The following is a 25,023-nucleotide window of genomic DNA, read 5'->3' as shown; positions in this document are numbered from 1 at the left end:
AGATCTCAGTGGCCAAATAGAACAAACTGCTTCTGTTTTGTCCTTGATTTTATCTTCATTATCAAACATGGCCCATGAGGACATAAAACAACTACAGGTTTCATTTCTCCCTCAAGTTGTTTCCCATGGCAGAGTGCTTAGGAATCAGAAGGGTTGGCTAGTCCTACGCTATGCTGGAATGCCTCTTTTCTGTTTAGTTACAGTAAAGGGTACTTCAGTAAATCCAATGTGAATCCAATGTGAAGAAACCTGAACATAGCTGACTGCATTAGCTCATGCCATTAATCTTAGTTATTCAGGAGGCTGAGATCTGAAGAGTGTAGTTCAAAGGCAGCCCAGGCAAGATAGTTTGTGAAACTATCTCCAGTTTACTACCAAAAAGCCAGAGGAGGAGGTGTGGCTCAAGTGGTAGAGTACACACATACTTGCACATGTGCACGTGCATGCGCGCACACACACACACAGAAGCCTGAACATAAAGCCACAAAAACCTTCATCACTTTCAGATTCTATAATCAACCACTCATATATACCCCCCCAAAACAGTCTCTGTGCCCTTCTGTGGTCATTTGCAGACATGCTTGATGGTGACCTATGAGTCCATGTGTCACACATTTCCCACAGCACACAGGTTTGCCTTCATATTTCTGCTCTCATCCTGTTAACGTTCCTTTCTGTAGACTATTTACTGCCATGCCTTCTAAATTTTTGTGTTGTTATTGGTGATTGAACTGTTTAAATTGGCCCCTAAGTACCATGCTCAAGTGCCGTCTAGCGTCCCTAAGCGTGGCTTTATGAGCCTTTTATGGAGAAAATGTATGTGGTGGATGAGCTTCGTTCAAGCATGAGTTAGCTCTGCCATTGGCCGAGTTCAGTGTGAATGGCTCAGTAATGCATGCTCTGCAAGATGGGTGTCTTTCAGCTGAAACACACACAAACAACAGTTCGTGAAAGTGCCTTCAAGAGTTTTGCACTAATCTAACCCTGATTTCCCTCTGGAAGCAACAATTGAGTCATCACTAAGTTGTGACTCTAAATCATAACAAGAACCCACCGTATTTTCTTGAGACCAATTGGCGTTGCAGAAAGATCAGAGCTGCCATTGTTAAAGCAACTGATACCTCTGGCTATCCGCCCAGGAGGCCCCTTGCTTCTGACTGCCTTCCAGGATGGAGGGCATCCATTTTACTATAATCAGGGAAGGACAATGTCTTCTAAAAAATGAGGGCGTGCTCCTTACACTAATGGCACTAGTTAGTGGTCACGACAGGAGGAAGCTGTTCGTGAGGGAGGATTTTGTCCGTGGCCCACACGTATGCCAGGTGGGCTGGCACTGCCTTGGGCAAATCAGGTGTTCTGCATGGCTGTGGGGAATGGCTGCTCAGAAGTCACACCCTGTCTGAGATGCAAAGTGCGTGGCCAGTGCGATGGACTGCTTCTCGTGCCAAAGGGAAATGGAGTTTTCATAGCCACCACTCACTGGCTTTTTGCCAGAACAGCTGGATTCTGGTCATTAGGCTGTGGTCATTAGGCTCCTTTTTATTAAGCTTGTTCACATGTGAAGGAAGAAGCGTGTTTTCCCCAGAGCTCTCCCTGTCGCTATTAACTCAGCTCCAGTCAGTGTTGTTCAGCTAAGGTACAGTTATTAGTTTAAAGCTCTGTGCTTTCAATTTGCACGTGACATCAATTTTGAGAAGTGTCTTGAGGCTTGGTGAGACAGCGTATCAGACTTCATGCGGATGAAAAAATGTGTGGTTTTTGCCTTGTGACCTATGATTTCTGACCACAAGGGTATAAATTGTTTAACAAGCATCTTTCAAACCCATCTGATTCTCTAGTTGATTTTGTGAAGTCCTGACAATCCAGAGTCTGGTTATAAGTTAAGGGCAACCATCCACATGCGCAGCATTTACTGCCAAGAAGAGAAGTGACCTCAAGGCAGGAGGGAGGAAAGAAAGGAGGGTTGACATTGAATGCACTATAGCACAGTTGGATAACTACGGCTGGTAACAGTTAATTAAATATTTGGAAGTTGCTGTTAGAGGGAACTTTGAAAGCTCTCTGCACAGAGAAAGTGATGGATTTGCCAATTGTGCTGGTCTGATCATCACACATAATGGTCTTGTATTGAAATGCCATACTGCACTATTAAAATGTGTAATTACCATGTGAACATCAAAGAATACATATTCAAAAATGAAATGATACAAAGAGAAAGAAATTAAAAGGACGCATGACTGAAGACACATCTTTCTACTGTTTTCCTTGCATCTGTTAACGATGAGTAGATATCATCGTTTAGGTTGTCAGATTCATTGTGGAATCTGCCCTTGTTCCCCCACTATGTCAAGGCCTTCAGATTGTCCCTACCAGCTGGGCTTACCTGATACTATATTCTTGCTTCCAGTTCACCAGCTGGGCTTACCTGATACTATATTCTTGCTTCCAGTTCACCAGCTGGGCTTACCTGATACTATATGCTCACTTCCGGCTTGCTAGCTAGGGGATTTAACACATTATGAAGAATTCATCCTGTGTGGTTTATTTTACTTTCTCTTCTTTCTTTGCAGCTGAGATTGGAGACTTTGATGAAGCTTTGGACAGAGAGCACTTAGCAAAAAATAAGTACATACCTCAGCAAGATACATTAGAAGACAAGATTGTGGAATTTCACCATAACCACATGTAAGTGCCATGCACATGTTTCCTTTGAGCTGTTACTGTCTGCGTCCTAGCATCCACAGATGAATGTGCACGGGCACTCCACACAGACACACAGTCCAGAGCAAGAACAGTTCAAAAGTTCACTGAGATGTTATAAGCCATGCAGGACCCTCAGAAATGTAAGTGTCCAACATGTTGCTAGGGTTTATGCTTAATCTAGCTACTTAGGAGGCTGAGATCTGAGGATCAAGGTTAGAAGCCATGCCTGGCAGAAAAATCTATGAGACGCTTAATGTCCAGTTAACCACTAAGAATCTGGAAGTGGAGCTATGGCTCAAGTGGTAGAATGCCAGGCTTGAGAGGAACAGAGTACAAGGCCCTGAGTTGAAGCTCCAGTACCCCTGCAAGGAAAAATAGAGAGAGAAAGAAAAAAAAAAAAGAATGAATGAATGCAGGTCTTCCATGTGAGGGAATGGCTCAAAATCCTGACTTACCTTTCTGGGAGCCAAGGTGAGCTGTAATTTTCAGATACCCAAAGCTTGTAAGAACTCTGGACTTTGTGGTTACCATTTTAACAGGAGACTGGGAAAAGGACACGGTGAACTTGGCATAATGTAAGACTATTATAAAAATCAAAACCTTTGTGTCAGTGCCACTTTTGGCTTTGGTTTGATCTCAGCCTTTTCTCCTGCTCTAAGGCAGGCATTCGATGGTGACAGTAGCAGAGTCGCCTTGAACTTTACTTGCAAGTTTGGCTTTTTGAAAGTGACTAAAAACTTGCTTAACACTATGGTGTTTTGCTTTTATGTGACCTAAAGGAAACTGAGATTCTAAAGAGCTGGCGGTGTGGGAGACAGACTTTGGGGGTTTTGTGTTACCCAAGCAAAAGAGCTTTTGTTCTAGCTTCCCGGCTTTGGGTTTAGCAAAGGGGAGGCTGTGACCATCTGATCGGGAAGCCCCACTGGCCGCCGTGAAGTGCCTTTTCTTTTCCAAGAGAAGCTGCTTAATCTGGAATTAATAGACACCGGGAATTCAAATCTCCTGGTCTTTCTCTTCTCTCTTTGCTTTGTCAGTGGACAGACACCCGCAGAGTCAGATTTCCAGCTCCTAGAGGTGGCCCGACGGCTGGAGATGTATGGAATCCGCTTACACCCTGCCCAGGACAGGGAAGGCACCAAGATCAACCTGGCTGTCGCCAACACAGGGATTCTAGTATTTCAGGTGAGAAGGCTGACAACGCAGTGCCCGTCCCTTAGCAAGTGAACCCCATGCCCACGGCCCATGCCGGTGCCCCTGGAAGAACTCTAGTCGCTATTTTCATGTGAACAAGAAAAAGACATCATCTCCCCTACTGTCTACTTCCACATTCTTTTGCCTTCACCCTTACTCTGGCTGGCGAATGCCATGCTACCGATTTGTTTGAGTTTACTGTCTTTGTAGAACCACAAAACCTGCATCTCTCCGTGGACTTGTGCTTAGAGTATATATAATACACAATACACTGAAGAAGATTCCCTGCCAAGAATTAAACACCTTTTCACACTTCAGAGATGGCACTTTGCTGTAATGTGAAGCTTTTTCTTTCTTTCTTTCTTTTTTTTTTTTTTGAATCTAACTTAGGTTAAACTAACTTTTTGGAACACTTCAGTGATACCTCTCTTTAACAAAAAAGTGTACTTTTCATAAATAGCTTTTATGAAAGCTATCTCCTTACACTGTACTAATTTTGTAGCAAAAGATAAACTGCACTTGTATTTACCTGTAATTTTACCTAAAGATTTTTACCTAATGATTCTCTGCCTTTTAATTTATGTAGTTTATGTTTTTTCTTTTTTGTTTGTGAGCTGGTACTGGGATATGAACTCAAGGCTCACACTCTTGCTTGGCTTGTTTACTAAAGGGTGGCACTCTACTGCTTGAGCCATGCCTCCACTTCTGGCTTTTTGCTGGTTAATTGGCAATATGAGTCCCATGGACTTTTCTTCCTGGACTGGCTTCAAATGGAATCCTCAGATCCTGAACTTCCTGAGTGAGCCGCTACCTTTCTCTGTCTCTTTAAGTGTGTGGTGGTATAGTCACCTGGCTGTTGAACCACTTTATTTTTCAATGTTGTCTTCTTAGTAGCTACACGGAGGCGTTACTGACATACCTCCACAGATTTCAAGCATGCAGTTTCATAGTTCTTGTATATGTACATCTTGTGAAGGCAGCAACGAAATCAAGAGACCGCACAGCCCTTTTCTGTTATGCAAAATACCTTGAGAGTAACAAAAAAGAAGCTTGTAGTTTGGGGGGGTTCTGACACAGGCCCCCCAGAAGCTGCATCAATTACCCAGTGGCAAACAGTATGAGTAGAGCACATGCAAGAGGGAGAGATCACATTACCAAATGGAAAACAGAAGAGCAACTCTCTTGGGAACTACAATGATCCCTACCACAATCTTCCCTCTCCCACCCCGTGACCTGAAGACCTCCCACTGGGCCCCATCTCTGGAAAGTCCTGCCTCCCAAACCAAGCGTCTGACACACAGGAGGTACACTTGAACCTTACCCAAACCATAACAACTCTCCCATATATTTTCACAAAACACTTCTCTTAAACAAGCAAGGAACCTGTGCTTTCCTTTCAATGGATCTATAAAAAGCATTTGCGATTTTTGTGAAACAGGTTGAATTTCAGGCAGTGTTAAGTTACGAGCCCCATGGGTTTTGCTTCTGTTCTCCCTTCACATTTCATCAAGAGTCACAGCAATTCTCTGCTCACCAGTGGGGTGTTCATGGCGTACGCCAAGCATTACAGAATCGCATTTAGGAGGCGCATTGGGCGGGAGGGAGTGGAATCCTGCCAGCCAGGCTGGTCCTTGAGGCGATGATTTTCCTGACCGTTTCTTACCTGGTAGTCTGCGTCTGTTAAGAAAAAAATAGTGAATCCCCACATTCTTTCAAAGTTACAACCCTTCCCACGTTGCTGAAGATCATAAAGCAGGAAAGGGAGGGACTTGCAATTGATTTGATTGTATCTGTCACCATCTAAAATGGAGACTTGAGCAAGGCAATACCTTGGGAATCCGAGTCTACCACTCTAACTTTGTTTCCTACCACTCCCCACCTGTCCAATAAACAATGGAAGTATGTAGTAACGGTAGCTACTGGCTAAAGCACCTCTCCCTGCCACCTTAGTCACAAATCAAAACAAATCTATCTTGGGATTTCTACATCTGTAAAACAAAGATAACAAATCTGTGTCTCTGGAATTTGTATGAGGTTAGATAAGATATATACTGCCCTTAGGACGGTACCTGACCATGCACAAATGATGGCTGCTAATTACTGTGATGGTTTAATTTTTATTTATCCTCTCATTACCTTGGCTAGCCCCTTCCCTCACAGTCTCAGCACGAATACCCAGTCATGCCATTAGTGAGAACTAATGAGCTCCCCGTACAGATCTTCTCGTAGCCATAGGCTCTGCGCATCCTCCTCAAAAGATGTTTTCCTGAGCGATTGAACAGCCTCTGCCCTCTGCCCTTGGTCCCCATGTTTCCTGTTCTGCAGGTTCAGGCTCACTGGCTCCTCTCTTACCTTGTAGGGTTTCACTAAGATCAATGCCTTCAACTGGGCCAAGGTACGGAAGCTGAGCTTCAAGAGGAAGCGCTTTCTCATCAAGCTCCGCCCTGATGCAAATGTAAGTGGCGTGGGGGTGCACAGGGGACCCCAGGCAGCCTACCAGTGTCTGAAGATGAAGTCTGTGCTCAGCAGGGCTTACCTGGAAGCCAAGGACAACTGCTTCCCTCAGCTTTTGCAAAGCTAGACTATGAAGCATCTGCGTGGACGATTATATCCCAGGGCCGGCAACCTCCACTGCTGCTGTGTTTGGTCCCCCAGAGAGAGAGGATAAAATGGCTGCACATGCATGTACCTAAGGAGAGAACTCCTTCCCCTGGGTCATATGGCTTCCACACATACAACCTGAGTTACATGGTGGCTGTGTGTCCAGTCCCTGATCCTACCTCCAGATCCCCCTCGGTGTTATTGCCATACTCGGATCTGGCCCGGCCCACCCAGAGCAGTCCTCAGCCCTCCGGTCCCTGCTGCCGCCGCCACTCCCACCACACAGCTCGTTCATCCTCACAGACAACCCAGAGGTCCCCTAAAGGAGTCTCCTATGGGGGTCAGGGCCAGGCAAGAGAGTGACATGTCCACATGCTGGAAATGGCCACCCAGGAGCTAGGTGAAGCGTCCCCGAAGTCCATCCCACCTGGGACTTCCAGGCCTTTTTCCCACATGGCTGTCTTGGCTAGAGTCAGCTACAGTAGGGATTAAGCAGGCTTCCGTGACTTCCAGAATAGGAAGCGAAACACCTGTTATAAGCGGTTCTCTGAGGGAAAATGCTGTCTGTGTTCTACAGAGCTGATTTAGACAGGAAGAACAGCAGCACGCATTGTCTGTGACTTGCGTCTGCTCACGCTGTGACAGCCCCCAAAATAGTTGCAACTGCTGGGCATGTTAGAAGCTGTGGTTGCTTTTCTGTTTATGTAACATGGCTGCTGCCGCTGGGAACACTCAGTGTAGGAGGAGAAAATTACCATATTCGCTTTCCAGAACCAAAGGACATGAATTTTTCAGCTGAGGGTGAAGACTTTTCTGTTCCAGAAAACAAAGTTTCATTTCCTACATCGTTCCTGGGGCTGCCTGGAGGCCCAGGCCAGGTGCTGTTTTATAGAGAAAGTCTAGAGGCAAAAAAAAAAAAAAACATTGATGGCAACCGTGAGGAAGAAAATGGAAAGGAAAAAATGTGTTTCAGATATTTTAGAAGCAAGAAAAGAAAGAAAAAAAGAATTTTAGTCCTTGTATTATTTTTGTGAAGGAAATGGAAGATCAGTCAACACATTCTTTATAAATTCTGCCAGACAACATGGTGACACTTCCGCTCCATTGGCTCTCATTTCCAGTAGTTCCTGAGAGGAACTCTTTAGGGAAGAAGATGGCAGACAAGAAGTTACGTGTTGTCATTAAGAACACCTGTGTTTTGCAAAGACTTTGGGTTAATGGTCCTGCTGTAATAAAATTCGTGACTGAAATTTTATTGGACAAATGTATTTCTTTTCTTTTCTCCTATTTCAACAGAATGTTGAATGTTATATTTTCTCTTGCTTAGAGCTCATACCAGGATACCTTGGAATTCCTCATGGCCAGCCGGGATTTCTGCAAGTCCTTCTGGAAAATCTGTGTGGAGCATCACGCTTTCTTTAGACTTTTTGAAGAACCCAAACCAAAGCCAAAGCCTGTCCTCTTTAGCCGAGGGTCTTCATTTCGGTTCAGGTATGGATGTCACTTCACACATTTTTTTTTTTCTGGTTGGTCATGGGGCTTGAACTCTGGGCCTGGGTACTGTCCCTGAACTCTTCAGCTCAAGGCTAATGCTCTACCACTTGAACCACAGCACCACTTCTAGTTTTCTGGTGGTTTATTGGAGATAAGAGTCTCACAGACTTTCCTGCGCAGGCTGGCTTTAACCCAGATCCTCAGATCTCAGCCACCTGAGTAGCTAGGATGACAGTGTGAGCCACCAGTGCCAGGCACTTAACACCTTTTTTTTTTTTTGGTTGTGGGGCTTGAACTCTGGGCCTGGATGCTGTCCCTGTGCTCTTCAGCTCAGGGCGAGCGCTCTACCTCTTGAGCCACAGCACCACTTCGTTTTTCTAGTGGTTTATTGGAGATCAGAATCTCGCAGACTTTTCTGCCTGGGCTGGCTTTGAACCATGATCCTCAGATCTCAGCCTCCTGAGTAGCTAGGATTACAGGCATGAGCCACCGGCGCCCAGCCACTTCACACCTATTTGTTTGTTGTATGAACCTTTATTTTTGAGTCTTCCGTAAGACCTATCACAGCTGCTATGACAGACAGTTACTGTTAGCACCTTCAAGATCCATATGGAAATCTACCCAGCATAGTCATCCTGACATGAGACTCTAGATGATTTTTTTCTCCAGTAATGGGGGGATCAACCCAAGGCCTTGCACATGCTAGGCAGGTACTCTACCACTGAGCTACACACCTAACCTAATTCAGAAAAGAATTTCTTTCTATGGAGGAGAACAACAGTATCTTATTTATACTTGATGTTGCTTTATAGAATGATATGGTTTACTTTTCCATCCCTTTTGCAAAAGTACCTGTCTACCTTTGTGAAAGACAGGGAGATTGTTAGACTCTTCCTCACCAAACCCAAGTGCTAAATGGGTTTTGTTAACTGTTTTATCTGCTATATGAAGATACGATGAAAAGACTAAACCCAAGAATGGGTTCTCTCAGGACTGATTTTCTTCCTGGATAGCTATGAAAACCCGCATCTCTCAGGCATGGAGGGAAGGGAAGTGGAGGTGACCAAGTGTTGTGTTTGTGGCTCTAAATGAGGATGCCTCGGTATGTCCTTCCCTTTCCTCTGCTGGTCTTCATTTCAGTGGTCGGACTCAGAAGCAAGTCCTCGATTATGTTAAAGAAGGAGGGCACAAGAAAGTGCAGTTCGAAAGGTAAGAGGTGCTTCCATGCTAGATCCATTCTCTAGGTAGCAGAGAGAGAGAGAGAGAGTGTGTGTGTGTGTGTGTGCGCGCGTGCGCGCGTGCGTGTGTGGTGAAGTGCTAAGGTTTGCGCTCAGGGTCTTGCATTTTCTAAAGAAGTGCTCTTACCACTTGAGCCATGCCCCCAGCCCTGGTCTGTTGGGTCACAGTTTACAGTGCCAGGTGCACAGGACTCAGCAGGGCCTCAGATTCCTGACCTTTGCGGTGATACAGCATTATGCTGACTGCTGGTGTCCCTTTGGCACTAGGCACAGGGGACTTGGCTGATCTTTAGAACAGCCATCACTCTTGCACCATGCAGATGTTAGAAAAGATGCCCTTTCCCTTTAAAACCACTTGAGCTCTCTACCATTTCTCTTAGAAAACACAGCAAGATTCATTCCATCAGGAGCCTGAGTATGCAGCCCACAGCACTGAATTCAGAAGTGCCAAAACAGGTCAGTATAGTGATAGACGATTGTAACTGTTGGTCCCCCACTTCCTCCACTGAGTCACGATTCCCTCCGTATGTCCTTCCTCGCGGAGTTTGTCACAGGCGAGTGTCTGACGATAGGCTGACCTCACCTAGACAAGGGTTTACGCATCGAGCCTGGACACAGCAGGGCCTTTCTCAGCTGACATTCCATATGCTAAGCCCCTGACAAGTTTGCTCTATTGGTCTTGAACTTGGCTTCAAGGTAAAAACATCTGCCAAAGCCAGGAGAACTGATCCCACATTTGGCTAGGTAGATCTGCTGTGTGCAGAGATAAGAACCTGCCTTGTAGCTGCTGGGTATAGTGCCTGCTGAGTGCCAGGGTCAGAAGCCTTTTACTGGCACCAAGCTGGGCAACAGGTTCCCAGGGCTTACGTGACGGGCAGTGAGCAGACTGGCTGCAAAATGTGTTCTCGCCCTCACCCTGAGGACAGCCAAGTCTCATTGTCCCTGGAGACATTCGCTGAGTATGTTTTCAGGACGTCCTCTTAGAAAGAATAACTTTGTTGAGGAGCACGTGAAGGTGGTTTTATTGTGCATATCCAAAAAGATCCCTTCATCTGTCGTGCTAAGAAGAAGAATAGAAGCAGAGAAGCTGTGCATCATCTGGGTGAAGGCTGTGTTAAGTTGAGTGGGTGGGTGGTGTGTTGGGTGTTTCTGGGTGGGGTTTGGGTTTCAGCTCAGGACCCTGAGCTTAATAGGCAGTCCTCTGCCCATTGAATTACGCCCCTGGCACTTTTCACTTTAGTTATTTTTCTCAAAGAGTCTGCATTTTTCCCAGTCTGGGCTCAACTATAATCCCCCTATTTGTGCTTCCTGAGTAGCTAGGTTGACCGGCATATGCTACCATGTCCAGCACTGTTGGTTCCCAGCTTTCTATTGGTTCTTGGGGAAAAAAACCTTATTGTTCAGGATCCCCTCCAAGTATGATCCTCCCAATTTCTGCCTCCCAACTAGCTATGATGACAGATGTAAACCACTTTCCCTGGCTTGTAATGGATTTTCCTTCTCTCCCTTCCCATGCATGCTTGGGGAAGCCCCCTGTGGGCAAGAAGGGCTGTCTGGTTCCGCAGAAACATTGGGAACCTAGTCTGACATGGAGGATTCTAGAAGGCAGAGATGATGTCTTCTGCTGCTGGGGGCCCTCCCTGAAGGAACCTTCTGGATCATGCAGATGCCCATCCGTGACTGATGCTTATAAGAGTGCCTTATTCCAGGAGGAGGCCAGGGCCGCCTCCATCCGCCGGTCCTTGCAAAGGTGTTACGTTAGATGTTGACTTGTGCCCCGCTAGCCCAGCTCGAGGATAACCATCTCCCTTTTCTCTTCATCTCCCTCCATCTCTCTCTTGGCTCCTTCGTCCAGTCTCCACAGAACACCAGTCTTGCTTGTGGAGATGGTGCCGAATCGCCCAGAGCCCAGAGCTACCAGCCAACAAAGGAACTGAAAGCGTCTGTGGAAGAGCCGGGGCCGCAGCAGAGCCCTGCTGGGAGCAAGCTAGCCGACGGGGCCGCCACAGGGCCATTGGAGGAAGAAGAAGAGGAGGAGGGCGGCCAGGACGGCCTGCAGCCGAGCAAGCCTGCGCCCCCGCAGCCGAGCACAGGTCCAGCATCCCGGGCTGCTGGCGGCAGCAGCACCTCCATTCCTTTCATTGACTGCAGTGACGTAGATAGCGAATACGACCTTCTCAGAGAACAAGCGTCCCAGTCCCGGTCCCAAACAAATGACAATTATGAGGGTGATGTGACCAGTGGGGTGTACCTGCTCTCCAGAGACGAGAGGTCACAGGAGGCTAGGCATAGGGCTTCCCCTCCCTCCACCAAGTTCTCCCCACCTTCTTCCAGAGAGTTCCTTGATGATGATTCAGCAGACATTACGTTTGATATGAGCGGGAGCCCAGGCCTCCCGAGGCATAGCTCCCTGATAGAGGAGATGTTCCGGGCCTCGGGTGCACACAGCCCCTTGGAAACGCCACTGTCCCCCGGCAGCAGAAGTTCAAGTCCAAATATGAGCTGGGACAGGACTGGGTCCCAAGGCTATGGCTCCGAAAATGGACATGACCTTAGAGATAGGAGTGTGGGAGAAGATACTCTCACAAACCGGGGTCCCCACTCTGAACACTGCTCCCCCATCTTACAGAGGCCGTATTTACGGACTCTCCCCAGCAGATACAATAAGTCAGAGACAGATCCGCTCATCCTTAGCCAAGTAGCCTATACCCCAGAGGCTCTCGATAGGCTTGAGGACCATGAAAAGGGAGGACCGGCCCCTGTGGCTGCGTCTGAAGCTGGGGTGCTGATCAATGGCAAGCCTCTCACACAGCCCGTGTGTCCCAGCGGCCTGGCAGGCCAGCTGGCACCCTTGCAAATGACCGAGGGCTCCACTAGCAGCGGGACTGAATCCAGTGATTCAGACTCTGCTCTGGTGAGCCCTTTGGGCCAGCCTCTGGCATTTGCTCCCACCGCGGGCCTGAGCTCCCCTTGCATGCAGAGAAGTCAGAAGGCCCTGGGGGACCTGTGCCTGCCTGAGGAGAGAGAGGAGGACGCGTGAAGGGCCTGGCAGGCAGTGGTCTGCTGTTGCTTCCCTGAGATCAGGAGTCCAGGCTCGTAGCAGAGATGATCTGTTCTAGGGACGTGTTCATTTTGTTGTCGGCATTTACTGGAGGGAATTTTGGATAGGCACATGTTTGGATAGAGTAGGCCTGACTTCTAAAACCTTTACGAAAAGCAGAGCACAGGAGTGACTCGCTTTCCCAAAAAGATGGTCCATAGACAAAAAGCAAGTCCCAGTGACAGCTTCCCAGGAGCTCGTTTCTTTTATTGGTTGGCAGCTAGGAAGAAATACTTTATGATGAATCTGGGGGTGTGTACAGTGTGTTATATTTCCGTGGCAATTTTCTGTGACTGTCCAATGATGTATGCAGATCCTTTTTTCCTATTGGGTAACTGTTTGAAGTGTCTCAGATCTCAGCAAAAGCCTTGGCTTTGCCTTCCTCCTCCCTTCTTTAAAAGGAGGGCTGCTTTTCTGTGTCTCAAAGAGTGAGGCATGGACAAAAGTTCAAGGCCAAAATGTACATTGATTGCTAGTTGAGATTGTGTTCGTGAACTCGTACTCCAGATAGTGAATATTTAATGAGCATTTGGGGTTATTTCGGTGTTTCAGATGAAATGCTGGAGAGATGGTTAAATCTCTACAAATGGTAAGGTTTCCCGTGGGGTTATTGGTGTGATTTGGGTTTGCATTGGTGAATTGGATAGCTCTGCTTAAAAAAGTCATCCCTCGGGATGCTCCGTGACAGGTGGGGAAATGACTCTTCACCATAGGCTACTAACTGCCTGCCTACTAGGCCCTGCAGCGCAGGGTCATTGCCCCACATGACTTCTGTGAGTTTTCTTATAAATAGTGACACAAGGCTGTTTCCCTGGGCAGCCCAACAAGAAAGCCCAAGTCATAAAAGCCGACTTCTTTTTAGACTTTGCACTCTTTGGTCGGTGCCTGTCACTCAGTATCCTCTGCTGTAGATCCAGGAGCCTGGTTTGAGCTCACACTGGGTGTCTTAGCTGAATCCCTGGGGAAATTAGTCGCTGCTTGGTGCTAGCCCTAGAGATTTTGATCTGTTGGCCTAGGTTCCCGCCGGGGTTCCCCAGATGGCTTTTCTAGGAGCCCAGGTTCACTTCACAGGCTGACCTGAGTGCCTCATAAGGACCAGTGGTGAGAAGGAGAGCTGGATTCGTTGGCTCGCTTGCAGTGTGAGGAGGGTGTGACAAGGGAAGCGCTTTTATCTTTCAATCTTGTTCTTTGTACTTTCCAGTCTTTGGTACTTTTGTAAAAAAAAAAAAATTGTAGAACAGATATTTTTTAGATCTTAATTAGTGGCAAGATGATCGGTTCCTGCCAGTAGTCTTACAAGACTCAGGCCATGATGGCGTCACAGAGGAAGAACTGGCATGTGTAGGAAGCTGGGTAGAATTCAGGAGAAAACAAAGCAGAAGTCCTGGCTCACCTGTGCTTCCCAGAGGATCATTTGTCCACATGAAGGTCCAGAGGTCGGTTTAGAAATTCAGAAGACTTAGTCCATTTTTATATAAGCATCTTTGTTTTATTTCCCCTAATCTTTTGATTCAGTGCATGGGTAATGAATCAAACTGATTATCGGATAGTTTTTGAAAGTTGTTTGTTGAAGTCTGTTTATCTCCTGCTTTAGATTTATTTATAAACTCAACTGAATTTTAGAACTAGAAGGAGACCTTGTAAGTTATCTAGATAAACCTTCATTGGGATGAGAAAACTTGTTCTGACAAAGTGAAGTGACTTTGCATGGTATATAGCTGTGCACAGTGATGCTGAAACTACTTGGTAAGATCTTGGTGCAATAGGACCTTGTAGAATGTACATTTTAATTTGAGAGACTTGTCTATATGGCTTAACAATTAAGTCAGATCTGAAGACCATGGCTCACGGACACAGATAACTACAAGCCATAGAAAGTGAGAATGACTGCTCTTATGTTGTTGGGGTTTGTGGTTGTCGTATGTCTCCGAGGATTAGACTTAGGAGAGATGTCAGTTTGCTATGTGAATGCTTAGTCAGATGCAAGCTAAGCAAAGTGAAACTTGAAATCCTGTTACTTAATTGTAAAAATGGTTTGTTCAAATGATTGTTTCTTTTCCTATAATTTTATAGTAGTCTGATAATTAAATATAAGTGAATATTGCATATTAACTTATAATACAATATGAATCATCCAATGTTAACCTCCAAAGCAAAACATACACCAGTAGTTCTTTTGTTTTGCTTTTTCTTATGCAAGTAATTTTAGCTAAAACACGTTAGTAGCAGTTAGTCCTGTGTGCTCAGTTGTACTCTGATCGAGTTCCTACTTTTAGGGTTGCATATAAGACTGTTGTTTTTTTTCCCCTGTTAGTTTTGTACCATTAATGCAATTCAGTTTGTACTTCTTGGCCAGTGTTTATAAACGTGGCAGTCCTGTATGATTAATAGTGCTTACAAGAGTAGGGGCATCATCTAAGGCCTTGTGTCCTAGTGCTGAGACTAGTCATTACTTGTCACTAGGAGACTTTGTCCCATGCTCACAAAGATTCTAGAACATTGGCCAGAGAGCATAGGAATGTCTGCCTGCTTAGGGGGTGATCGCTCCTGCCATCACTGTGGAGTTCAGGAGAAGCCAGGGATGTTTGTCAGCCCATCTTGCATGTTTTGACTTTTGGGGAAGACTCTAGTCCCCAGTCCCCTTAACCTGGGACTGTAGAGTCTCACTGTGTGACATAAGAAAGGACCACACACATGCAACAGTGAATTAACATGAAGAAAGGCCAAGGTAGACAGTAGAAACCGATGACACGTTCAGTTTGCAATGGCTTCCTAAGACCTGAAAACCAGTCTTTCTAGGGCACTAGTCCATTGTCTACTGATTCAATAAGAAATCGGGCTTTCAGATCCTGTGTGCTCACTGCTCTATAAAAACTATATCAGAAGGCCATGGATTGAGAACAGAACCTATATAGAAACAAATACCTTGAAGTCAACTGTAGTTACTTCAGAGCCTCTTCCATTAATATCTCTTATTGGATATTATTTTAAAATATGTGAAGCATAGAGCCTTTCATGGTTGCTTTTGCTGTTGCTTGTTAAAAAACAAACTAGAAAGGAATTTTTGTAGCATGAAGAAATGTATTTAATGAGTTCCAGAACTTGGAGGGCTCCGGCCTCCTCTGCTGTGCATCTGGACGCCATTGGTGGTGTTTTATTAGACAGCCATTTAATTAGAGGAAGTCTGGGGGCCACATTTTCCCCTCCGTGTGCGATTTGTATTAGGGAGATTCTCACAGATTTATCTCACCAAAAGTTGTGCTGTATGGCCTACACTTAAACCGTGAATAATAACCATTTTCTTCTCAAGAACTTCTTGGAGGATTCAAATCAAGCAATGCCAAAAAAACAAAAACAATAGCAGTCCCTCATTCCCACCAAGCACACAGTGTCCAGCCTGTCCTGAATTTACCTTGTGTGTTAGCCCTGAAATTGCTCCAGTTGTGCAGTTAACCATTTCTATTAGGGAGAGGAAATTTTAGATAGTTAAACTGTCATTTTTTTTTTTTTTTGACAATTGTGGGGCCTGAACTCTGAGAGGCTTAGGGCACTGTCCCTCAGCTCTTCAGCTCAAGGCTAGCTCCATATCACTTGAGCCACAGCACCACTTCCGGCTTTTTCTGCTTATGTGGTGCTGAGGAATTGAACCCAGGGCCTCATACATGCAAGGCAAGCGCTCTACCACTGAGCCACCTTCCCAGCCCTTTTTTTTTTATTGTGAAAATACTGTACAGAGGGGTTACAATTACATGAGCAAGGTAATGAGTACATTTCTTATCAAGCATTGTTGCCTCCTCCTTTGTTTCCCCTTCCCATCCCTTCCCATCTCCCCCGAAACTGCCATTTTCAACAGCAGTAAAACTACTGTCAGCGAAGGGAGAGATTCCATTTTCATCATGAGACTCAGCAGTCATAGCTTTAAGTGAATGTTTGCTATTGACATTATTCCATGTTTCAGACATCAGTGTTGTCAATCGTAGACTCACCTGTAGACTCGGCTTCACATTAAGAAGTCTGGAGTCCCCTTCACCTTCCAGATTAATTTGCCTCTATTTGCTTCTGTCTCCATTGGCTTTGTCTGGTATCCTTATTCTGATTAGCTAGAATTTCAAGAGTTCTTAAAGTCACATTCCCAAGGAAGCCTCCTCCCGCTTCCCTGCCCCCAGCCTTCTCTCCTCTTATGGTCAGGAGCTGAGTTATTCTAAGGCTGGCTTTTATCACATGTCGTGACAGGAGTCTAGGCAATTGGAATTGCAATTGTCTTCCCAGGCAATCTATGACACAGCCAGTTTCTTTGAAGAGGTGGACACTTTCAAATAATCCATTGCTGGTAGTAGCTAAGCTTTGTTTTCAGTCACATTGGCCAAATTCATGAGAAAATACTGGAGAGAGGTACTAGGAAATGAACTTCTTTAAGAAGTTTATTCCTACAACATCAAAGAGTTGATTGGCACTTTTTTTCTGGTTGTTAGTTTAGTCCCATCTGTTTCTGTGTGTTTGAAACTGAAGACCGGAAATGAGGTCTCTCTAACACTCCTACATACTTTTAGCCCCAGCTGCTGCCAATGAACACTTTCAGAACCAAATTGGCATTGCCACCTAAAGTCACCATTTTATTTTTATTTAAAAAATAGTAATAATAATAACAAGCCAGGTACCAGTGGCTTACACCTGTATTCCTAACTAAATTAACTATGCAGGAGGCTGAGATCCAAAGGATCTGTTTTCAAAGCCAGGCAGTCCTTGATACTCCATCTCCAAATCACCAGTAAAAAGCAGAAGATTCAAGTGGTAGAGCCCCGCAAACAAGCCAATTGTCCCTCCACGATTTTTCCTCCTGAATTCAAACCTGGTGCCCACAAATAAGAATGCTAATAATAACAGAAAGCATAAAAATCTCTATGAGGCTCTGCACATGGAGTTGGCCCTACCTTGTTATACACAGCAAAGATCAAAAGTAGGCAGGGTGCAGCCCATCGGAATGAAAGGAGTCTCTGTGTTTCCTTGAGTAACCTAAAGAGAGAATCAGTATTTTCTGTGTAGGCTCAGGTTGTAAGTGTGGATTTCCATGTTCCATATCTGTGTGGGGCATGGGGAGAAGTCTTGTCTTAGAAACAGGTCTTGGTAAAATGAACTAGCACTTCACTCCCAGATAGCCATCAACAAGACCTGTAGCACGAAGAACCTGTTTTTCTGGTGGAAGCAAACACCCAGATAGATGCTTGGAAAGAGGTAGAAAAGCTTCTCTTCCCCCAGAGTTTTCCAGGTTGTATGGACTCTTTGTTTGGGATAACCGGCTGACTGACGCAGGCGGCCTGCATAGGGCTCTTTCTGGCCTGCGTGCGTGCGGGAATGGATTTGCAGGGAAAAGCAGTTCTTTGGTCTCCTCCCCAGGGCTGTAGCTCAGGTTTCTTTGGGGTGGCGGAAGGTGACACCAGCTGTTGATGTGGGAAGTCTGATCCACAGGTGTCCTTGTGAGTTTTGATCTCAAAGTGCAAAGCTAGTGCTGTTCCCGCGGTCATGGGAACTGCTTGAAGGGCTCGAGCTTTTGGCGAGGGCCCCGCAAGGCCTTTTCATACTGGTGAAGTGGAAGGAGCAATCTCTATGGAGTGCTCAGAACACAGACCCCGGGCAGCAGGGAGTGAGCCAGGACCACGGGTGGACGCACAGCCTTCACATCCTGAGTCTGGAGAACTGGTTAATCTGTCTTGGCAGCTGACTCCAATGTGGGAAACAGTAGAAGGGTCCTTAAGAACCTGAGGTAATGCGGTGCCCTGTCTGTCATGACCAGCTTTGAGGGCTCATGATACTCAGTTAATTCCTTTGTGGGGAGAGGAGAGGGCTTCAGTTCCTGTGCTAAGAAACAAGGCTTCAGCTACGCCTCCTCCAGTGTCCAGTCATTGTAGGAAGCCCAGGGGTGGTAGTTCTTCCTCAGTCAGATGTCCTGCTGTTCTTTCCAGAAGCATCTAGAATGACTGATGGGTTAAATCCTCCACTCTCACCACTTCCTGCTTTTGGAAAGTTCCTGTGAACTTGAACTAACAGAATCTCACAAGCTTGGCCTTTATTATATTAATCTAGTACCCTTCTGTTCTCTCTGTCCGCACATCTAATATTCTAGGTAATACATTAAAAAATACAAATTGTAATACACTGAATTAATTTTCAAAGAGAAAAAGGCTGGGGACTTCATTCTCATTTTTGTCATTTGTTTACTAAATTTGAGGACTTTATTTTTTTTCTGTTGTTCCATTGTACGCAGTGTTTTGTGAGCATGCACCTACCTGGGAGGAAAGCTTTGTTTCCAAGGCTCTGTCTCTACCCCGGAAGCATGGCGTTCTCTTCTGTTCCCTGCATTATTGGAGCACTGTCTGATGTCTTCTTCTTTTTTTTTTTTTTTAACACTGCCAAATACCAATTTGTACTTGGAATACTGTTTCCTCCAGAACCCAGTGATCCTGTTAACTGGACAGCCACCATCACGTGGAAACAAACCAGGGGTCCCTGAGGTGGTACCATATTTTGGTTGGGGGGTGGGAGAGAAGACGGCTTTTCTGGCCTGGTCTTCTACAAAGGTATGCACTTTGTATTTTAGTTATGCGTGGGGTGGGTGGCCCCTTGAAAGTGAACAGGATCACTGGAGAGGGAGGACAGCTCATGGAAACAGAGTGCATCTGAGGAGCAGCTTACACAGGGAGCCCACGCAGTTGATCAGAGGATGGGCCTTCAGATTCTCTCTGCGAGCACCTTGTTAAATTAGATAGAAGCTGGACATAGTGGCTCATGCCCATAATCCCAGCTACTCAGGAGGCAGAGTTAAAGAGGATCACAGTTCCAAGCCTGCCCCGACAAAAAGCAAGAATGCAACATAGCCAATAAACCATGGTGGTATATGTCTGTAATTCCAGCTATGCTGGGAGGCAAAAATCACAGGATCATGGTCCTAGGGCCCAGACAAATATTGTAAGAGTTTATTCCCCCACCCCCTCAAAAATTACTAAAGCCAAAGGGCTGGGGGTATGGCTCAAGTGGTAAAGTGCCTGACCTAGTGTGCATGCGGCCCTGAGTTCAAACCCCACTACTGCCAAAAACTAAATAGGATAGAAAATGTTACATAGATCCTGTCTAGTAAACAGTTCACTTGAGTGTTTGTTTTATTGGGTCGGAGCTGGAGATAGGAAGGTAGAGAGGAACCCCACCAACATGGGCAGCCATGGGCAGCCATGTTGGTGTCTCTGGACCAGTGAGCTATCTCTCCCTGCAATGGGCATCCAAAATGTACGCTGCTACAGATGCTGTCTGGCTTCATCCCTCCGCTGCTTCTGAGCACAGTACCTCAATAAAAGCATGGATTCTTATCACTGGAAAGATTTCTGGCTTCTCTAAAAACAATGAGTTTGGTGACTCTCTTAAGCATGGAAGGCCAAACTCATGTAACACGTTTGCACAGTATTAACCTCTCCTGTTAACCTCAACTGAAGAGGCTTTTACTTGTTCTAACAGGTATCTTGCTGTAAAAACTGTCAATTGTAATTGTTCTTTCCCCACCAATGGCTGAAGCCTGTCCTGAGTTCAAGATGATATTGTTCATGGGTATGAAGCACCGTGTACCCCGCTCCGAACACCATGCCACCCCCACCCCCCACATCACCATCTTCAAACAAATCAGCCTGCCCTATCCTTTCCCCCAAGCAAGAACAAGCTTGTGTGTTCACTACCATTTGTCCGTTAGTGACATTTCTCTCTTCTTTACCTGCAAGTTACATCGCTGTTGCTTTTCTGAATTGCTTGATGGTGAAATGTGAAGTGGATGATGCTTAGCTGCTTGTAAAAGTGTTTGTAAAGGAAGTGGCTCTGAGACGTACACACACATTCAGCAGCCTGAGGTATCGAGAAGAAGACACGGACACTAGTGTTGGTCATCCGGGACCTGGCGGTTCGTGTGGAACCTTGTCGTTGCAGTGACACAGTGCCGGCTGTTACTGTAGGTGTCACCTAGCAGGAACTCAACCCAGGTCTGAAGTGCTGTGAGTCCTGCCTTACTCTATTGCCCACCTCTAACTCACCATGAAAACCAGCACTCAAAATCTCACGGGATTTCATTGTCTTCTCTTTCAGAGAGGGAGGGAGTATGGATGTTAACATGGCCTTTTAAAAATAGACGCACCTCTACAGTTCTAGTGTAATTCCTATAGGTGCCTTTGCACATATTCTGGGTAAGTAAAAAAATCTCCTGTGTTTTAGAGCCAGTAACAGGAGACAAATCATGGTAGATGGGTGGCATCTTGCAAAAGAAGCTTGCAAAAAGAAATCATTTTATTCCAAGATATGTTACAAGACGGTTGAAAAGAGAAATCGAGCAAATAATGTTCTCATTCTCACATGTTTAAGCATTTCATCAGCTGACTGTAGATTACAATTTTGAAAATTACAGTCAGGTTTTCTAGATTCCTATTTTTCAGGGAGAAAAATAATAGGTATCTTGTAAACAAATAACAAAAAAATAGAGATTGCCAATTTAGTGACCAGTTTACAAGACGGGGCAAATACGACTAAGTATTTGAAATGCCTTTTGTTAATTACTTGAAAATAGATTGCTTCTCCCCCGCCCCCCACCTCAATTTTCCTGGAATGGGTGAAACATAAGCTGAAGAGATGGGAGGTTAGAATAAAGCTCATGTCCAGTCCTTCCAGGGGACAAAAGTCATGAAGTTGTCTTGCTGGTGACCCACCCCAGGGTGTCCCCGAACCTCTGCTGCAGAGCTGCTCCTCAGGAAGCTGGAATGCAGCCTCCCATGGGGCCAGGAGAGAATGAAGAATGTATTCTAAATGAAAAACGAAACAAAACAAAAAAAACCTAGAGCCACTAGGGCAGTTTCTGTCCCCAGTGATAAATGGAAATCCATAAATATAGCCATGCTAATTTGAAGTTCCGTAATTGTTTGTGTGAGGAGAAAGTATACATTTAAAAAGATTTTAAAAGGCAATTACCAGAAATACCTCCCTTGAGAGGCCTGAGGGGAGGGGAGGGGAAGGCGGGGTTGGGGGTTGGGATAAAAACCCAAACCTCTTCATGCAACTTAATGGTTGGGGGTGGGAGGGGTCTGAAGTGTAACTGAATGGCTGGAAGAAGAAGAAGAAAAAAAAGGCAGAGCAATTTCTAGAATAATATTCTTTCACCCCCTAGAAACTTCCAGAGGTTAAAGACCATGGCTCTTTCCCTATACTTCTTTAGAACTATTGCCTTAATTCCTAAGGGCTTCCTCCAGGGACCCCCCCCCAATGTGATTTGCCCAGAGCTCCTCAATGAAAGAAATTACATTGTGCCAATTTGTTGCGAAGGAAACGTGATTTAAAAAGAAAAAAAGCCAAGACTTTAATCATTTCATTGAGTAACAAGCAGTCAGTGGCAGTCAGAAGTTCGTCTCCTTGCTCCTGTGGCCTGGGGCTGTGCCTTCAAAGCATGTGACAGGCTACAAAATGTGACGGGCTTTATACCCTGCAGAAGTCTCAATGGCTCACTTTATCTAATTAGCAGGGCCATGCTTGCTTATTATTATTATAATTATCATCATTTTATAAAACGATACTTCAGTGACCATCAAGTACATGTAGTTCTAATCATTACAACTTCCAACATTTGCTTCCTTTATATGCTCTCTACACTCCTGCCTCTGCAGACATCGGTTTATATAGACATTTGCCAACACTGACTTCCAGCAAACTTCATTGGTTGCTGCATGGAAAAATTGGTAAATGAATGAGAGGGTTTTTTGTTTTTGTTTTCCTGTGTCACCTATAAAACTTCAAAGCCTCCCGTACCTTCTCCTGCAAGAAGGGAAGGGGGGGGGGCTGGCGGTTGTGAAATTGAACTTTAGAAATTTGGATCTTTATCTTCCTTAGACTTGCTCAATAGATTTCGAAGTCAGACTGGTGGTAATTGATTTATTGGTCTTACTGAGTAAGTACACCCAACTCTTTCATTAAGCCCTATGATAAAATGCAGACCTTTCTCAGGAAAAGGAAACTGATCATTCTTCCTTTGGCCACGCCTCCAGGTGCATATTACTCTGATAAAGTTGGTAGGTGCACACATCTTAGGCTACATTGCTGCAAGTGAACTGGAGCACATTTTCACAAAGCACCCTGTGGGCTGATCCGGGGACGTGCCCTGCTTTACCTGTCCATAGGTGATGCTGATGCTCACATGAACCTTCCATTTTCCTATCTGTTGTAGTTCAGTGTGGGGTGGCGGGTCCTTCCAAATCTGACTCTCTTCTTTAAAATATCTCATGCCTCCTAGCAAGATGGCACCTCTCCTCAAACCCAGTGTGTGGCCTTAACCTTCCAGCCTACTTAGCCTATTAAGTACAAACATTCCTGGGTAGAATTCAGCAGGGGCCTTAAGGTTGGACTAGAGTGGGTGGATGTGGCTGTATTGGAATGTGTGCATCTGATTTTCCCCTTGCCATGTGGCGCTTCCTTTCCTATCTATTGCTGGATGCTGTCCAGGACCTGAATGTGAATCTTTCCTTCCACACTACCCCTTCAAGCTAGCCTCCTCTAACAACCTTTTGTTCTTGGCTCCAACTCTCTCAAATGGTCCATGACACTGCAGACTGAAGGCCCAGCACGTTCTCACTTATAACTGCCTCACCCTGTCTTGCACACTGCCTGAGAGCCAACGGTAAGCCCCACGTTTTGCTAGATTATTGGTGGACAAATAGTGACCCTTAAACAGCAGCTCACAAATGCATGAAATGTTTTAATCTGTAGACAAACTGCCAGAATTTCTCTTTTCTAATTCTCATTTGTAGTGATTTTTTTCTCCTTGTGATTCTTTTTTTTAAAAAAAAAAGAATAGTCTAGTACCTTGAAATAATTATAGTCCTAATAATATATTGTCACTATTTCTATTTGACAATTTCCGATTCTTTCACAATTATTGTATTCAATTGTGCACTAGTGTCAATAAAATTGACATTTGTGAAGCAATTTCTGGCCTTTTTCTCCGGGGTTAACTGGGTCTGGTGGTTGTGTGGGGGTGATTGGGTCTTTATCTAACACCAGGACTTCATTTCAGTGAAATATGAGGTATTTTAACAAACACAAACTTTTTTGATGCTTGCTTCCCCCCCCCTCACAATTTCTACTCTTCTCATTCAAGGAGCACAGGACTGACCAATTATCAGTGGGCAGGACATCCACTTTGTGGTTTTCTGGGTGCAGTGGCTTTTCACCCCTGCCTTGGTGACGCAGATAACTGGTCGACCTGGGAGCAGGGTGAGGCTGGTGGTGGTTTCCCCTCAGTCAGATCCTACTGGGATCAAAGCTACTCCCCTTGCTTTATCAGCCCCTTCCTAGGCTGCTGAGTCTTGCCATTTTCAAAACGCATCTGAGTAGCAACGGTGGGAGAGGATAGAGGGTCAGGGAGATGGGAATGCCTCAGGAAATTGCATTTCACCTTTTCCTTGGAGATCCTTAACAGCGCGCCGAGTAGCCATGAGCCTGAAAATGAAAGAAGTACTGACGTTGTCTGTCGTTGCTATGGTAACTGTGTACCTGCTATCAGCCCTAACAAATCTGCACTAGAACTATAAATGTATTAGGTCAAGACAAACAAGGGAGTAGGTATATTTTGTCTTTGTCATTAGAAGGTACCGTTTGGCACCTTAATGGGCTGGGGGTATGGATATTTGCAATTTTATATTGGCAAAGCGTGCCCTGTATGTGTCTTCTCCTGTGGCTGCCTTTTTATGGGTAATATGTATATTTTTATCCTATCAAATACGGTATCCATTTTGGAGAACTAATTTACTACCTGTCATTTTTGACTCAAAGGGAAACTGATATTCTGGTGATCTCCAGCTTGCATTTTTAAATGACCACCGTTGCATGTAATGTGATGCTAGTGTTTCTGTCCCACACAGTGGCAGACATGGACATCGCCAGGTACAATAAGCTTGCTTCTGTTCTTTGTAGAGTGGGGAGCTAGTTGCTTGACCTGTATGTTAGCTGTGACCCATTGTGATAAGGTGTAGTATGTCGCTTAGATTCCTGTTAGTTTAGTTCTATTTACCCTAATCATTTTTCCTTGTCTCATTGTGATGTAGATACTGTGTCTTAGGCGCAAAAGCAGTAGTTAGGAGAGAAAAATAGGAGCACAGGTGATGCAATGCTTTGAAGCTATCCTCATCATTTGTTCAGGCTTCTTCATCTTCCCCGTAATTCTGTAACTGAGGCTGCTCCATTGAATGATGCATCATTTGGTCCTTCCTTGTACTTAACTAAAGCAACTGCAACTTGGGGGGGAAAAAAGCTAGAAAATACTGAATGCATGAACTTTGCCACGCGGTGGTTAAGGCTGTCAAGATTTGCAGAGGTGAAAGTTGTAAATAGAAATGAAGTCCCCAAAGGAATTACTATTTTCTTTGAAACTTCTCATCCCCAAACAGGCTCCGTGACAGGTAGCCCCCACCTTTCAGAGCTGTCCGTCAACTCTCAGGGAGGAGCTGTCCCCGCCAACGCCAGCTTGTCTCCAAACCTGAGTCCTGACACCAAGCAGGCCTCTCCCTTGATCAGCCCTCTACTGAACGACCAGGCCTGCCCCAGAACTGATGATGAAGAAGAGGGCCGGAGAAAGGTGCTGGCAGGGTCTTGGGCTCTGTGTGTGTGTGTGCGTGTGTGTGTGTGTGT

The 25,023-nt window shown here is 45.4% G+C and overlaps 1 protein-coding gene across 1 annotated transcript in view; it reads left to right on the top strand.

The window, feature by feature from the left end:
* The window catches only part of Farp1 (FERM, RhoGEF (ARHGEF) and pleckstrin domain protein 1 (chondrocyte-derived)), a 175,749-nt gene that overhangs the window by 120,101 nt on the left and 30,625 nt on the right, over window positions 1-25,023 (top strand). Inside the window, exons 6-13 of the mRNA XM_013023004.1 lie at window positions 2,571-2,685; window positions 3,738-3,885; window positions 6,254-6,349; window positions 7,823-7,986; window positions 9,130-9,198; window positions 9,608-9,683; window positions 11,083-11,320; window positions 24,783-24,970. Of these exons, the coding sequence (XP_012878458.1) occupies window positions 2,571-2,685; window positions 3,738-3,885; window positions 6,254-6,349; window positions 7,823-7,986; window positions 9,130-9,198; window positions 9,608-9,683; window positions 11,083-11,320; window positions 24,783-24,970 (1,094 nt within the window). The remainder of the gene's footprint in view (window positions 1-2,570; window positions 2,686-3,737; window positions 3,886-6,253; window positions 6,350-7,822; window positions 7,987-9,129; window positions 9,199-9,607; window positions 9,684-11,082; window positions 11,321-24,782; window positions 24,971-25,023) is intronic.

Source organism: Dipodomys ordii, unplaced genomic scaffold, assembly GCF_000151885.1.
Source record: "Dipodomys ordii isolate 6190 unplaced genomic scaffold, Dord_2.0 Scaffold65, whole genome shotgun sequence".
Lineage (NCBI taxonomy): Eukaryota > Metazoa > Chordata > Mammalia > Rodentia > Heteromyidae > Dipodomys > Dipodomys ordii.
This window is presented reverse-complemented; position numbering and strand designations above follow the sequence as displayed.